Raw genomic sequence first — 17,540 nt, forward strand, 5'->3', positions numbered from 1 at the left:
TGTGTGTGTGTGTGTGTGTGCGTGCGTCATATAAATGAAAATGTGTGTAGCAGCAAAATGCATCTTTTAAAGGAGGGCAGATTTCTTTGAAGGTAAAAACCAGTTACTTCCTAGCTCACCCGGAACAGATATTTCAAAGCAGAACATTCTGGATGTAGCATCGTTATCAGGGAAGCGGTATTTCGCTGTGGCATGTTTCCTAAATCACTGAGGACATATCAATGGTCATTTCATGATTTAGTACTGCACATTGGTTACAAATCAGCTCATTTAAGACTTTTGTGTCTCCTCTACATTTTATAGCCAAGCTGTGGCAAACCTCAGGACATACATGATGTGATGAGGCGTTCTACACATACATATGTCCAATCATGCATCCGATGCAATGTTTGCAATGTCAACAACCTCTCTATAGGGTACATGCTGTACTGAATGCTTATAATGTAGCTCTATGAAGTGTGCACAGTGTCACTTGGCCTTGAGAGGTCAAATCTGAAGGTGCTGGCATTCTCTCTCTCTCTCTCTCTCTCTCTCTCTCTCTCTCTCTCTCTCTCTCTCTCTCTCTCTCTCTCTCTCTCTCTCTCTCTCTCTCTCTCTCTCTCTCTCTCTCTCTCTCTCTCTCTCTCTCTCTCTCTCTCTCTCTCTCGTAGCAGCAAATCTTTAAAGGAGGTCAAAGTTCTGTGATAGGTAAAATAAAAACCACTCGCACTACTTCCTTGCCAATAACCGCCCATTATAGCATACGACAGCGCAGCACGCTACCGCCAAACAGAGCTGTCATGCCGGAGATCAGACACTAAGCTTATTAGCATGCTGGGATCAGAGCGTAGCCATTAGCCGGGTTTAGCGTTGACGTTGAGGCCATTAATCAAAGTGATGGGACTGGCATGCGAATCAGAGCTGTTGTTAGTCTCGTTCGCCCACCCTCGCTCGCTCCTGTTGGCTTGACCTTTTTTTACTGCTGTGACCTTTAGATGTTTTATAAAGTAATGATGAACAGGCTGACCTCGAGCTAGACCGGAGCTAGCGCTAGTCCATTAGAGGAATAGCCCGCTAGAGCACTAGCCTGATGGAGGGCTAGCCCCCTACAGGTCAATGCATTGTCAACTAGATGCTACGATACTCGGGAGTCCTGTGTTTGTGTTCAGAGGTGAATCTGGGCTTTGTGGCTTTGAACAGCTGGAGAATATGGTTTGTATCTATAACTAATTACCTATTCTATATTATCAATGTCGAAAGCACAGTGAAGGGGAAGACCCTTCCTTCTTCCCTTCCAGCTCTTCCGCTAAGAAAGAAATAGGACATCAAAAAAAAAAAGTGGAAGCTAGGCGGTTTCTTCATCCTGAAGATGAGGAAGCTCCCTCTTGCGGAGGATAAGAATCCCTAGCATGAGACTGGTCTCTCTAGAGCTAGCGGAGAGGAGCTAGCGGAGAGGAGCTAGCGGAGAGGAGCTAGCAGGTAGGAGCTAGCCGAGAGGAGCTAGCCGAGAGAGCTAGCCGAGAGGAGCTAGCCGAGAGGAGCTAGCAGTTTAGAGCTAGCAGGATGGGGCTAGCAGGGTGGGGCTAGCAGGGAGGGGCTAGCACAGAGCGGCTAGCAGGAGGGGCTAGCAGGGAGGGGCTAGCAGGGTGGGGCTAGCAGGGAGGAGCTAGCACAGAGGGGCTAGCAGGGAGGGGCTAGCAGGGAGGAGCTAGCACAGAGGGGCTAGCACAGAGGGGCTAGCAGGGAGGGGCTAGCACAGAGCGGCTAGCAGGGAGGGGCTAGCAGGGAGGGGCTAGCAGGGAGGGGTTAGCAGGGAGGGGCTAGCAGGGTGGGGCTAGCAGGGTGGGGCTAGCAGGGAGGGGCTAGCAGGGAGGAGCTATTGGAGAGCGGTTAGCAGGGATGATAGGCTAGTATTCCCACAGCGTAAACTCTCTGGAACCTTTTTTTTATTCAATCCCTGGGTTATATTCAACCAAAAATTGTGCACATCTGCAATGCTTACGGCATACTAGTCCAACCCTGCCCTTTATCTGGGTTTATTTGTTGCGGCGACAAAAAGTTTCCAGAATGCTAGGTGCTCCGTGTTCCGTGATGACTTTCTCCTACTCCCGCAGTAAATCACGCGGGGTGCGTAAGGCGGGAACAACGCAGGATCACAGTCGCTTGTGTTTCCCTCCCGGTCGTGTCCTCCTGGGAGTAATCACTAAACCGCTTGAAGGATTCTGAATAAACATCTTCTAAATTCCACACCGCATTTCTGTTATCTGGAAAAGGAGGTCCTACGCCTACAGCAACGCGTCTCTGAATGAGAAGCCCTTACCCAATCGTACGTTATTGATGAAAAGACACGCGATGCACATTGTCACCCGAAGCGTCTCTGGACAATTTGAGTGTGTACGGTTTTATAATGGGTGGACCCCCAGTGGGTACAGTAGCCCTGAAAAGTAAATTACACTTCAAATAGCTGGCAGTAGGAGTAGCTTGATTTATCCATCATTCTTCTGTGTGGAGAGTGGACACCCCCACTTGTGAAGCCACTTTACAGGGGGGGATTTTGATATACTGTGCATGTAATGGCTAATCAGCACGGATATATAAAGTATGTTTGTGTGAAGCACTAGCGATTATCCCAAAGTTTTATTGTGTTAATCCATACCGGCAATTACCCAGCTGTGGCTGCCGTCGGAGGGTGGTGGTGGTGGTGGTGTAGGTGATGGTGTTGGTGGTTGCAGGTGGTGATTAAGGTGGTGATGTGGGAGGAGTGTGCTATTCATTGTTGCCTGGATCCCTTGATCGGTTGTCATGGTTACAGGCAAGCGTTTCATTTCTTAATTTTCTCTTAGGCTTTGTATCTCTGAGGTCATCGATGAAACTTGAGAATCGTGGGGACCCAATTGGGCCGGGAACCGCCTATAGGTCGTCACTGAATCTGCAGTGCCAGACTAGCCCTGCAGGAACATCTGGAATCAATCAGACGATGCTGATATAAAAACCGTGTGATCTTTCTCCGCGTGGAGGTTAATGGATTCTGTGGTACAACCTCCGGCTCATTGGCTGAATAGGAGGATTTCTATTTAATATGGTATTTCCATAAGGATCTGCATAAAATCATAGTGGCATTTAAGCATTACATTAAATTAAACATTAAAGGGTATAGGTAAACCGAGAATATCGTGACGGAGACCTGATGGGTGAAGCGGATTGTGTGTGCGTGTCTTTGTGTGTGCGTGTGTGTGTGCTTGATTCCGTGTGTCACTGTTAATGACAGTGTGAAAATAAATAAGTCTCTCTAATCGTTCCAGTTAGCATCTCCGTTGTCACGGCGACTATCTTTAGACCCAGCGACTGCGACTCGTTCTCGTCATGGTTAGGAAATTATGATCCGATTCTGACTGTCACACGCCACTCCGCCTCAATCATTGCCCAACCACACTCCCTCTTCGTCATCATCATCATCATCATCATAGTTAGTGAGGTCCCCCCTTCACTTTAGGCGTCTTTGAGTGTTATTAATTATTATTATTCTTCATGTTTAACCTCTGTTTTCCTTTTATTCCTAGTCTGTTTTACATAGTTTTGTATGATGACTATATGCTCTGTAAGGTGACCTTGGGTGTCTTGAAAGGCGCCTCTAAATTAAATGTATTATTATTATTATTATTATCATCATCATCATAATCTCTGTCCACGTACGTCGCACAACAAAATGAATGACGACATATGCAAATAATGTAAGTGGAGACCATTGGTTCAGTTTTAACCGTGTCAGCTGGCCATGGAAGTCTCTGTGTGAGTGACATTGCAGGTACTTTAGGTAAAAAAATTAAGTTGAAACCCGGTTTCATGTGTGAAGCAATGGCGTCAAGTATACTATTCTGTGAAAGTCTCGGTTGGGTTTTCCTCGAAAAAAAAAAAAAAAAGAGATCCTTCATTAATATGGGACTCGCTTGGTTAAACAAAGATTGAACGAAATGCACGCTTAATCAAATTAAACGTATTCGGCTTATTCTCAGCTCGTTTCTACTACACCCTCTCAGCCGCCCGTTCGTCTTCGTAGCGGAAAGTTTGAATTAAATCCACGCCATTAACGCGTAGCCCTCCTCATCCTCCTCGTCACAGCCCATCAGTCACTCTAATGTTCTGTTGGCCCCCGTGTTGCCCCCCCCCCCCCCCCCCCCCCCACACGCCTCGACCAGCCCCCACCCCCACCCTCCCGAACCCCGGTAGACGTTTTAAGAGAGAGGAGCAATTTCATGCCTGTTGAGCTCTGAGAAGCAGATGGTGGCTTGTTGCTTCCTGCACTCACCATGGCAGCGGTGGTTCATGATGAGTACGAAGAGGCGGTGGTCGTAGTGGTGCGACTAAAGGTCGGTTCCCTCCTTGGCCCCGCCCACCCCTCGCAACCCGTCTGAGAAATCTAACACAGCTTTCAGTTTAAGCGGGGTGCTTTTGATCTAATCTGAAGTTTTCAGCTGGTTTTCTCTCTCTGATTCTCTGTCTCTCTCTCTCTTTCTCTCACTCTCTCTCTCTCTTTTCTCTCATTGATCCTTCCCTCACCCTCCCTCCTTCCTCACTCCGTTGATCCTTCTCTCACCCTCACCCTCCCTCCTCCTCACTCTGTTGATCCTTCTCTCACCCTCCCTCACCCTCCCTCCTCCTCACTCCGTTGATCCTTCTCTCACCCTCCCTCACCCTCCCTCCTCACTCCGTTGATCCTTCTCTCACCCTCTCCCTTCCTCTTCCTCTCCCCATTGATCCTTCTCTCCCAACTATCCTTTCCGTCCCCATGCACCCTTTTCTCCCTCTCTCCGACTCTCTCTCTCTCTCTCTCTCTGCCTCCCGACCGCTCTCCCTCACGTCTCCCCCCCCTAGTTGGTGGGGGGTGAGTTTGACCTGGAGACCAACCACCTGATCCAGGAGGCCGACGGCGTGCTGTGCATGCTGGACCTGCTCCGGCGCTGCCCCGCCCCCACCCAGGCCCAGGTGTGGGCCACCTTCACCGCCATGCTGCGCCGGAGCCTGCGCAACAGGCACACCTGCACCCAGGTGGGCCTCGTCAGGCACCTGCTGCTCGCGGTGGGCGGCGCCGACGACGTCATCGCAGGTACGGAGCGCCGTTGGACCATCGGTCCCAGAGGAGTTCATGGCCCAGTCTGAACGTAAACGAGAAACGGGTCCGGAAATAGGTCTCCATGCACAGAGGGCTGCTGCATTGTGGGAAAAAAAAGTCAGACTCACGTTTATTTTGGTAGATATTCAAATCATAATTTTATTTATAACAATTATTTTTGAGTTCGAAAACCTGATGCATTTATTCAGCGTTTCTCTCCAAGAAACACTTTGTAACTGAGGACTTTTGCCTTAAAAACTACACAAAATGGTCAAGTACAAAATGTTGAAATAGAAAATAATGTAAAAATATGTATCCAGCTGTTCTTTATACCAAACATAAAAATGATATAATTTAAACAAGATTATTTTAGTTTGGTGTTCCTTTGACGCAAAAATCTAAATCGCAATCAAAATTATATTAATCGCATAGCCCTACGTGTTCATGCAGAGTGGTAGAACTGTACTTATAACGAACACGTGTGAACATTGTCAACAGTAGAAGAAGGTTTGATAGAATGAGTGAGCCAAACTATTTACCTGACCTCGGCTGCAGAATGACTCAGACTGGTTTTCCATTACGAGCCATTTCCATTTCAAACCATTAGTGACGGCGCAAATGGGAAGTGGGCGTGTCTAGGGAGATGTACAAAGGATAGATCCATCCATCGTCCATCTGGGTGGACACATCAATTTGTGATGTCACTCAAGGGTAGATTCTGACCCATCATTAACACCTGGTGGTAAAGGTGCCTTTTTAAAGCTGAAAGTATCGGATAGCACTGAGTTCTAACAGTTCAGCTACTACTACACTGAGGTATTTTAGAGCGGAAGTATCATACTGTGTTGGGAAACTCTTCCGAGGCTTTGAACTTAACTGGAATAATTCCACTTGAGGGAACTTCCGTAGATTCCAAATTTAACATCAATATCGATGTAGGTTTCAAAGCGTAACTGAAAAAGGCAGTTCTTATGTATCTTAGTATTTCCTTCCCCGTTTCAGAACTACTGAAGATGAGAAACAATAAAGCATAAATCGTATTACTTTATCTCTGCTTCACAATGAAAGCTGGTAAATGGAGATTAATCTATTAAAATTAGCATTTTGCCTTCCATTCTCTTTTAAAGATATAACAATAACATAAATTTACCCAGAGTAAGCTTTCTTTTTGGTTGTATATTGTCAAAATCTGGCTCTATTCCATCCTTTCTCCCTCTCTCTCTTTATAAATCTCAACATTTTGCTATAAAATACCTTTTAATCAAGCAGAGACATATAGTTTGTTTTTTAAAGTATTTTATACTAAATGGTTTAATATGTAGTTCGCCAAAAAGTTCTCTAGAATCGTGGATTATTTCCAATGTGAAAACCACCGATATTCTAACATGGATGTGGATGGATGGAAAATGGATTCAATTATATTTCTTTCATTCTTTCTTGATGTTCCTTTATTTCTTATTTTGGTCATTATTTTGGTAATTTTACTCTCTCTCTCTTCCTGTATATCTTTATTTCTTGCTTTCATTTTCTTATTTGTTGTTTATCCCGTCAGGGAATATTTACCATAATGGATGAAGTAATTGAATCCATTATGATCCATGTCAATTAAAGTAAGTACAGTCAGGAGGAGGTAATTTTGTGCTCTGCTTTGATGAAAATGGTTTGGTTTATTCCCCATTTGGATTAAAAAAAGTAATTTAAAACCAGAAGCGTATTCCCACAGGGACGCACCTTGACATCCTGCGACTTTTATTTCACAAATGAGAAAAGGAAACACTTTGATCCCAGTTTCCTTAGCTCTCCCCGACCAATCGAATACTGAATAAAAATGTAAATGATGTAATTGATTCAGGATGTTTGATGGTTGGGTTACACTGTATTTCTGCTGTGTCGATGGTTCTTCGGGTGGTAGGTCTGGACAATGGATCAATGTTGACAGACAATCACAGCTTCAGATTCATTTTAGTAAACGCACACGATGAGAAATTAACCACAGCCGGTATTCTGGGCTACCTGCTACTTTGAAAGTCATTACAGTTAATTGAAGTAGTCCTGTCAAGGTCCAGCTTCATTTATTCAATGTTTTGTGAATTGATTTGCTAATAATGTATTAGAGTGACAGTTTTTCTACTCTGTATTACTCCTAATAATTCTGAATATTTACTAACACTGTTCCTACTTTGCTTAGTAATCTTTCAGCCAAAGCCACAGTGCTTGTTTTCTGTCTCATACAACACCGGAGTACTGTATGAGAGTACTCCTACCATCAGCGACTCTGGTTCTTTTTAACATTCATTCGTGACCGTGGATCAAAAGCATGTTTTTCCGAATGTATTTCTCTCCCCACAAATGTTCCACCTCTTTGCTCTGTGATGTACCGGTGGGCTTCTGTGTGTCTGGTTCGCGGCGCGGAGGGTACGGGTGATGATAAGTATAATAGGATTTAGAGTGGTGAGGTGCGCAAAGTGACAGTTCATTACCGGCAGGGTGAGGCAGACGGGGGGCTGTGGAGCCGCGAAGGGAGAGCACGAGGATCCCCCCGTTATCAGAGGAATAACACTTGACAAGACATACTATAGGCTTTTCACTTTACTAACTCACTGTGTGTGTGTGTGTGTGTGTGTGTGTGTGTGTGTGTGTGTGTGTGTGTGTGTGTGTGTGTGTGTGTGTGTGTGTGTGTGTGTGTGTGTGTGTGTGTGTGTGTGTGTGTGTGTGTCTATGATCTCTGCATGTGTTCCCTATAAATGTGTGTTTGATTGTGTATGTATTCTCTGGGTTTGTGTGTCTTTGATCTCTGTGTGTGTACGTGTGTGTCTTGTTTGTCTTGTTTGTCTATGATCTCTGCGTGTGTTCCCTATATATGCGTGTTTGATTGTGTATGTATACTCTGGGTTTGTGTGTCTTTGATCTGTGTGTGTGTGTGTGTGTGTGTGTGTGTCTTCTCTATGTTTTTGTGTATATATTGTGTGTTTGTGCTATGTGTGTGCTCTCTATGTATGTGTATATGTGTCTGTGTGTGTGTGTGTTTCCTCTATGTGTGTGTGTGCTGTGTGTTCTCTATGTATATGTGTGTGTGTGTGTGTGTGTGTGTGTGTGTGTGTGTGTGTGTGTGTGTGTGTGTGTGTGTGTGTGTGTGTGTGTGTGTGTGTGTGTGTGTGTGTGTGTGTGTGTGTGTGTGTGTGTGTGTGTGTGTGTAGAGCTGCTGGTGGAGCTACTGTGTGTGCTGGCCCACTACAGCATCGCGGTGGGGGAGCTGAAGCTGCTGCTCACGCTGCTCCGCGGGGAGCAGGGGGGCATCTGGGTGAGTGTCCCCCGGGAACCCCACAACCCCCCCGACCCCCGACCCCTGACCCCCCAGCCGCACCACCCACGCATCCACCGCTCACAAGAGCGGCCCCCAACGAATCCCGGCTCCAGACGTCCTGCTGTGTTATAGCAGGACTGTGTTATAGCAGGACTGCTGTGTTATAGCAGGACTGTGTTATAGCAGGACTGTGTTATAGCAGGACTGTGTTATAGCAGGACTGTGTTATAGCAGGACTGTGTTATAGCAGGACTGCTGTGTTATAGCAGGACTGCTGTGTTATAGCAGGACTGCTGTGTTATAGCAGGACTGCTGTGTTATAGCAGGACTGTGTTATAGCAGGACTGTGTTATAGCAGGACTGTGTTATAGCAGGACTGTGTTATAGCAGGACTGTGTTATAGCAGGACTGCTGTGTTATAGCAGGACTGCTGTGTTATAGCAGGACTGTGTTATAGCAGGACTGTGTTATAGCAGGACTGTGTTATAGCAGGACTGTGTTATAGCAGGACTGCTGTGTTATAGCAGGACTGCTGTGTTATAGCAGGACTGTGTTATAGCAGGACTGTGTTATAGCAGGACTGTGTTATAGCAGGACTGTGTTATAGCAGGACTGTGTTATAGCAGGACTGCTGTGTTATAGCAGGACTGCTGTGTTATAGCAGGACTGTGTTATAGCAGGACTGTGTTATAGCAGGACTGTGTTATAGCAGGACTGTGTTATAGCAGGACTGTGTTATCGCAGGACTGTGTTATAGCAGGACTGTGTTATAGCAGGACTGTGTTATAGCAGGACTGCTGTGTTATAGCAGGACTGCTGTGTTATAGCAGGACTGTGTTATAGCAGGACTGTGTTATAGCAGGACTGTGTTATAGCAGGACTGTGTTATAGCAGGACTGCTGTGTTATAGCAGGACTGCTGTGTTATAGCAGGACTGCTGTGTTATAGCAGGACTGCTGTGTTATAGCAGGACTGCTGTGTTATAGCAGGACTGCTGTGTTATAGCAGGACTGCTGTGTTATAGCAGGACTGCTGTGTTATAGCAGGACTGCTGTGTTATAGCAGGACTGCTGTGTTATAGCAGGACTGCTGTGTTATAGCAGGACTGTGTTATAGCAGGACTGTGTTATAGCAGGACTGTGTTATAGCAGGACTGCTGTGTTATAGCAGGACTGTGTTATAGCAGGACTGTGTTGTAGCAGGACTGTGTTATAGCAGGACTGTGTTATAGCAGGACTGTGTTATAGCAGGACTGTGTTATAGTAGGACTGTGTTGTAGCAGGACTGTGTTATAGTAGGACTGTGTTATAGCAGGACTGTGTTATAGCAGGACTGTGTTGTAGCAGGACTGTGTTATAGCAGGACTGAGTTATAGCAGGACTGTGTTGTAGCAGGACTGTGTTATAGCAGGACTGTGTTGTAGCAGGACTGTGTTATAGCAGGACTGCTGTGTTATAGCAGGACTGCTGTGTTATAGCAGGACTGCTGTGTTATAGCAGGACTGCTGTGTTATAGCAGGACTGCTGTGTTATAGCAGGACTGCTGTGTTATAGCAGGACTGCTGTGTTATAGCAGGACTGTGTTATAGCAGGACTGTGTTATAGCAGGACTGTGTTATAGCAGGACTGTGTTATAGCAGGAGTGTGTTATAGCAGGAGTGTGTTATAGCAGGACTGTGTTATAGCAGGACTGTGTTATAGCAGGACTGTGTTGTAGCAGGACTGTGTTATAGCAGGACTGTGTTATAGCAGGACTGCTGTGTTATAGCAGGACTGCTGTGTTATAGCAGGACTGCTGTGTTATAGCAGGACTGCTGTGTTATAGCAGGACTGCTGTGTTGGAGCAGGACTGCTGTGTTGGAGCAGGACTGCTGTGTTGGAGCAGGACGTCTGGAGGGAGACGGCCCCGAGCCCGGGCCAGGAACAGAGTTACGCTTCGTGTCCTGTTCCATCCGAGAACAGGGATGTCCTCGGAACGGGGTCTTTTAATAAATGGATTCCTTCACAGCGTTGATGATAAACGTTTACAGCAGTTCCTCGCAGTTGAATGCAGAGTTTGTGTCCACCAATAACACGCTCGTTGATTCCTAGCCTCCGGCGACTAGGCTGATCAAGACAAATTTGTAGCGACAGAAAGTGGAAGAAAAGCGTTTCCAGAGGTTTGAGCTTTTCTGCCATCAGACTTTAGTTATTAGTCTAAACTCTGATTTGTGAGACCACCTGCCAATCTGCCAAACCACTCATTAACAAACCCCCTGTACATCCCTGTTGTTGTTGCCTTCCTGCTGTCCCTTCCTTACTTCACCATGACAACGGATGATAAACAGAACGGTGCATCACAGATGAGAACAGATGGGAATGTGTTAGATTTTGATGGGATCTCTCCATACGTGTTCCCATGAGATGTCGGTGTAGAAGATCACAGACAGTACTTTATCTCTCTCCTTCCTTCTGTTTTTCCAGCACTTTGAACTCACTTCATCACTCATCCTATCTATACATTTCTATCTCTCGCTTTCTCTTATCCACTGCATGACTTGCTCTCTCTCGCTTACGCTCTCTCTCTTTGTCTCTCTCTCTGTCGCCCTACACCTTCACAGCAAGATATATTCCATTGCTCACATTATATTCTAAAGTGTTTACCTCTTGTGTATGTTCTCCCGTTCTAGTCTCTGTGTGTGATGTATAACCTTTGTGTGTGTGTGTGTGTGTGTGTGTGTTTTTTAATCTCAGAATGTGTGTTATAACCTGTGTGTGTGTGTGTGTGTGTTTTAATCTCAGAGTGTGTGTTATAACCTGTGTGTGTGTGTGTGTGTGTGTTTTTTAATCTCAGTGTGTGTTATAACCTGTGTGTGTGTGTGTGTGTGTGTGTGTGTGTGTGTGTGTTTTAATCTCAGTGTGTGTTATAACCTGTGTGTGTGTGTGTGTGTGTGTGTGTGTGTGTGTGTTTTTTAATCTCAGAGTGTTATAACCTGTGTGTGTGTGTGTGTGTGTGTTTTTTAATCTCAGAGTGTGTGTTATAACCTGTGTGTGTGTGTGTGTGTGTGTGTGTTTTAATCTCAGAGTGTGTGTTATAACCTGTGTGTGTGTGTGTGTGTGTGTGTGTGTGTGTTTTAATCTCAGTGTGTGTTATAACCTGTGTGTGTGTGTGTGTGTGTGTGTTTTTTAATCTCAGAGTGTGTTATAACCTGTGTGTGTGTGTGTGTGTGTGTGTGTGTGTGTGTGAGTGTGTGTGTGTGTGTGTGTGTGTTTTAATCTCAGAGTGTGTGTTATAACCTGTGTGTGTGTGTGTGTGTGTGTGTGTGTGTGTGTGTGTTTTTTAATCTGTGTGTGTTATAACCTGTGTGTGTGTGTGTGTGTGTGTGTTTTTTAATCTCAGAGTGTGTTATAACCTGTGTGTGTGTGTGTGTGTGTGTGTGTGTGTGTGTGTGTGTGTGTTATAGCCCAGGCATGCGGTGAAGCTGCTGTCGGTGTTGAGCCTCAACACGGAGCCCCAGACGGCCGGCCCGGACACCTTCTTCAGCTTCCCAGGACACAGAGCTGCCGTGAGTCACTCAGTTTAGGTGCTTTTTCGGACTCACTTCCACGTTCCACTTATGGTGTAATGGCCCGGTGCTTGGCACTGTTCATGCACAATGCCGCTCGTTATGAAACTCTTTCTGAACGATGTGCGCTAGCTTACGAAAATAGTATTGCAAAGTTGTCGTGAGCCGTTTCCATGGAGATAACTTCTCCCCCCTCTTTCCTAGAACTCTTACTTAAATCATGTTCGATCCATTAGCTACGTGTCGAAGTGAATTCCAGTTAATTTAACACAGGGCCGGAAATTGCACACTGGAATTGTCTGTTCTGGATACAAATTACAGACTTTCTTTATCACAAGGACCCAAGGATGATTTTTTTTTTACATAACTAATGGCGTCACAAAAGGTCATGATCTGCTTCCACAGTTTAAAAGTTATGTGTTTTATGTTAAGTGAAGACTGCAGTGTCATTTTCTATTGCAGAAATACTTTGGTGGGGAAACGACATTCCTTGGCAGCTCATTTCAATCTCCTTCGTCTTGTAGTGGCAGCGAGGAATTTAATTTGAGTCTTACCGCACAAAGTCGTTTTCTCTCTGCGGAGGTTGTTCTTTGCGAAAGAAACCTTTGAAGGAAGAAAACTTAAGGAAGCTGTACATTTTTAATTACTTTTTTAATCCAACTTTTTAATAGAGACAGCGGTTGTCATTGTCCATGACATTATAATATGTTGGAAACTTTGGAGAGTTGTGAAATCATTTAACAGAAAGTACTATGTAAATATCTGAAAATCATTGAACAATGGCTGTTAGGGTTACAAATGTCTGATGATTAAATAAGAGTTTCTCGGAAAAGTCAGCTATTGAATTTTTTGTAGAGATTTGCCTGTTGTTTAAATATAGAACAACATTAAATTACCGTTAACTTGGTGTTTTCTCCTGACATTGTGAATGGTAATTGTTTCCAGCCGTGTGCTAATGAGGATGTTTTCGCCTGGTACCACACAAATAACCTGACGGATATAGAGCCAACAGATATATAGAGCTAATCTTGATTTACTTTGGGAATGTCATTTCAGGCAAGGGTTAACCCCAAAAGGGCTTGGGGCAGGTTAACGGCTACAAACTAAACAGTCACAGCATGTTAGGGCTCCAACACAACAAGGCTTACTGTGATAATGTAATCCTGTCTTCCTCCAGGCCATAGCGTTGCCTCCTATCGCCAGGTGGCCGTATCAGGGCGGCTTCACCCTCAGCACCTGGTTCAGAATGGATCCGCTCGGCAGCATCAGCAGCGACGGCGACAAGCCGTACCTCTACTGGTGAGTCATAGCCCTGCTCCCCCTGCTCCTCCCATCCTCTTCTTCCTCCTCTTCTTCCTCCTCCGGTGTTTTGAGTTTGCATTACAAATGTACCTATGAGGTTTTTTTTTCGAGTTCCTGGACCAGCGTCGCCCAGTTGTCGTGGTGACAGGCTCTAGAAGCGTCCCTGATGTAGCAGGCTAATCCAGTTTGAGTCCTGCCAAACGTCGACGAGATGTGGCCCAGTGCCAGGGCCTGTTAGAAGAACAGAAATTTTCAAAGAGAGAGAATTTTGCTAGTCCCTCTCTGCCTCCTTCACCATCCCCCCCATTTCTCTGTGTTTCAAGTCTCTCTCTCTCTAGCTGTCTCTTTCTCTCAGACTTCAGCCCCTCTTCTCTGTCCTCTGTCCTTCTCCTCAATTGCCATCTCCCTCTCTCTGTCTATGGATGTCTGTCTGTCTGTCTGTCTGTCTGTCTGTCTGTCTGTCTGTCTGTCTGTCTGTCTGTCTGTCTGTCTGTCTGGGTCTCTCATCACGCCCTTGTACATCAGTCCACACCCAGGAAGCAAAACAAAGTGACAGTCGATTTATATGTAAGCGTGTATCAATCATACTGACGCACAACAAAAAACGAACTTAAGCCGCGTAACTTTGATGAATAGAGAACCGCCGCCTCTTGACAAGTTGATCCAAAGGCTCTGTCACTCTTCATCGCATAACCCGACATCCACCTGTCTCTGTCCACAGCTTCCGCACCAACAAGGGGGTGGGCTACTCTGCGCACTTTGTGGGCAACTGTCTGATCGTCACGTCGCTCAAGTCTAAAGGGAAGGGGTTCCAACACTGTGTCAAGTACGACTTTCAGCCCAGGAAGGTAAGCACGGTGCTGGTACTGAGGTCCGTGAGCATGAATGACTCTAAGCCCAGGAAGGTACGCACGATGCTGGTACTGCAACCTTCGGACCATGAATGACTCTAAGCCCAGGAAGGTACGCACGATGCTGGTACTGCAACCTTCGGACCATGAATGATTGCTCTTGTGAATGGGCATGTCCCTCCGGCCCCTATCTAGGCCCGTTGTTAAACGCTTTTTTTTTATTAGGTCTGTGGTTAAACGTCGTCTTGATCGTTTAATAAGGTTGCTCGCTTGAGACTGCAGAGTCATGAGGCATTTTCAGACAATAAAGAGAGACTCTCCGAGAAGTAATCGTCATCGGTGTACTTCAATAATAGATATTTCCGAGCAGCAACTTCCTAGGGAAAGGTAAGGTGTTTGTGTTTACTATTTAATCGTTTGGTAGACGCGTCTATCCCGAGTGACCCGCAGTGAACACAGATCATTAGAACAGAGATGTGGGCTGGGTGGTTTGCTCAAAGAGGATACCCACTAGACGCAGGACGTTGGAGGAGGATATGCAAGACATTTTACCTAGTAGTTGATTAATAATAATAATAATAATAATAAATCTTTATCATGGACTCAGATGGTCCACTCACATCCAACACACACACACACACACATATGACACATTAAAATACATACTCAAAAATAATGTACTGAAATAGGTGCAAGCTATCATGCCAATGCATTAAGACCCGTAGCAAGGCTATTTGGCAAGATAGTAGAGTGGCTCGGGTGGTTCTCGGTTCGAACCCCAATGTCCGCACTCTGACCAATAGGCGAATGTTGCGCAAGATATCCGGATGATGCTGTGAGTCTCTTTTGGAGGAAATTGTCTACTAAACAGATGACCTAATATAGACATTATTATCACCCTTTTCTTTTTGGGTAGCATCTTGTCTGTAACTTCTATAGCTCTCTCTGTCCCCTCCATATCTCCCTCTCCTCTCCTATCTCTCCCACTGTCTCTCTCATCTGAGTACATGGTGCTCATTGAAATCATGAATCGACAAACGCATAACCTTGTAGCCGAGGTCATGTGTTTGTTTTTCTCTGCTGTCATCTCATCCTCTTCTCTTCTCCTCAGTGGTACATGATCAGCGCGGTCCACGTCTACAACCGCTGGCGGAACAGCGAGATCCGTTGCTACGTCAACGGGCAGCTGGTCTCCTACGGCGACATGGCGTGGCACGTCAACACCAGTGACGTAAGCGGGCGTCCTCTCTTCCGTCCACCCCGTCACAGTCGCCGCCACGGTCGCTGGCTCTGTTTTCCGTTTCTTTACGACCAACGGGTCCAACCGACGCCAGACGCTTTTCCGGATTGTTCTAGAAGGACGGTTTCTTATTGTGAGAAAGAATAAAATAAAAGTGGAACCACATCATAAATCACCCGGCAGAAACATAAAAAAATGGGTTTTTTATCACTTGGACACAGATTTCTCCTGGGAGTTGCGGGCTGTTTCTTCTTCTGGTTCAAAGAAGGAGATTTGAATATGGTTTTGTCAGTGCGAGGAGCCTGGGGAGGGGGGGAGAGAGGGACAGCAGAAGTAAGATGAGTGGGGATCCAGAATAACCTGACCTGAATAGAGAGAGCTCAATATTTGCATTTGCAGATTGCTGCGGAGGCCTCTCCCCTTAGTTTTAATTGGCTGGTAAACGAGGACTCTGGAGAGAGAAAATCTCCCAGCAGTGACGCGGCTGTTGAGTGACAGACGGTTAACGTCACTGACCGCTGGAAGCAAAAGGTGTCCCTGCCACATAGTGAAATCTAAAATCTTAATTTTAGATTTACAATCAATCTAGGCCGCTCAGGTGCACAAGGTTGTTGACAGGTTAATCAGATGAACAGACGTGAAGGGAAATAAGATTCAGGGGGGGGGGGGGGGGGGAGTTTGGAGACATGTTGAAAAGTGCTGAATAAAAAGAGAAGTGCCTTTCTGTGGTTCTCTGATAAATAGATATAAGGAGAAACAGGTTTGATTCCGATGCCCGCTCCAATGTCATTCAATCTTTATACCCTCGACCCCTTCTCTTTTCGTAGCGGTGCATAAAAAAAAGTAAAATCCACACAAAATACTTGTGGAATTTGATTGGCTTCTATGTGAGAAAGCACAAAAGAGAACTCTGTAGCCACAGGATGTAAGTGTTATTGTACAGAAAAGCATTCAAAAGCTATGTTCAGAATGAGTTGGTCGCCCTCATCCCACTTGTTCGACAATCGGTGACAGCAACGGGTTGGACACCCATAGCACTCCTACCATAATATCCTCTACCATAATAAAAAAAAAATTAAATGAGGAACATCGTCGTAATGTGAATGACCTTTCCTGACCACGTAGGCATACGGTAATTGAAAGACTTTGCACATTAAATCAGCTTGAAGGAATTGGAGGAATTCAATAGACTGAAATTACGCGAGACCTCACCCCGCAAAGGATTTCAGGGACCATCATTTTCTGCTGCTTAATGGACACCAAGATAACCCTTAATAACATAATAAATACATTATGGATTCCTCTCTCTCTCTCTCTCTCTCTCTCTCTCTCTCTCTCTCTCTCAGAGCTACGACAAGTGCTTCCTGGGCTCGTCGGAGACGGCCGACTCTAACCGGGTGTTCTGCGGCCAGCTCGCCGCCTTCTACGCGTTTAGTGACGCGCTCAACCCCGCGCAGATCTTCGCCATCCACCAGCTCGGCCCGAGCTATAAGGTACACAATCCTACCCCCAGCCTCGCCCCTGACCCCTAGCCGTATCCGCCTCGCCAGGTCCCTTCTCGGGGGGGGGGGGGGGGGGGCGCGATGGGACGGAGCGAGCCACCCACTCCTCAGCTCCTCATCTCGTGATGATCCGTCAGATTGAGCATTCGGCTGCGAGCCGCTGGCAGGGGTAATAGCCAATGGATTATGTTGTGGTGCGTCTGAAGGCTCTGTGCGAGCCAAAAACATCTTGGCGCTTTAATTCTCCATGGCCAACGCTTGCATCCACTCAGCGCTCTTTGATGATGACGGCTATAGACGTTGATTGTTTTTCATCTCGTGGCTCTGTGGAGCATATATAGCAGCAAGTTGAGGCTACGCTGATTGCGAGGCAATGCAGTGTTTTCAGTGGAGTGTGTGTGTGTGTGTGTGTGTGTGTGTGTGTGTGTGTGTGTGTGTGTGTGTGTGTGTGTGTGTGTGTGTGTGTGTGTGTGTGTGTGTGTGTGTGTGTGTGTGTGTGTGTGTGTGTGTGTGTGTGTGTTCTTGGAGAAGGTTCCTGCTGGCTCAATGTGTATGAATGTTTTTTTGACAGAAGACTGATAAATGTCCGTAAAACCCCACAGTTGTCGTGTCAGGTGTGGACAGGATTGTAATGGATGTTGGAGTTAATCCCTCAATCTCTCTGACAACACACAAAGACCCTGGGAGAGATGGAGAGAAGGAGGGGGA

The 17,540-nt window shown here is 46.0% G+C and overlaps 1 protein-coding gene across 1 annotated transcript in view; it reads left to right on the forward strand.

Moving 5' to 3' along the window:
- The window catches only part of nbeab (neurobeachin b), a 135,104-nt gene that overhangs the window by 23,405 nt on the left and 94,159 nt on the right, over window positions 1-17,540 (forward strand). The window contains 7 exon segments of the mRNA XM_060075779.1: window positions 4,852-5,083; window positions 8,287-8,390; window positions 11,836-11,937; window positions 13,115-13,236; window positions 13,961-14,087; window positions 15,202-15,321; window positions 16,677-16,823. Of these exon segments, the coding sequence (XP_059931762.1) occupies window positions 4,852-5,083; window positions 8,287-8,390; window positions 11,836-11,937; window positions 13,115-13,236; window positions 13,961-14,087; window positions 15,202-15,321; window positions 16,677-16,823 (954 nt within the window).

The sequence above is a fragment of the Gadus macrocephalus genome, chromosome 16, assembly GCF_031168955.1.
Source record: "Gadus macrocephalus chromosome 16, ASM3116895v1".
Taxonomy (NCBI): domain Eukaryota; kingdom Metazoa; phylum Chordata; class Actinopteri; order Gadiformes; family Gadidae; genus Gadus; species Gadus macrocephalus.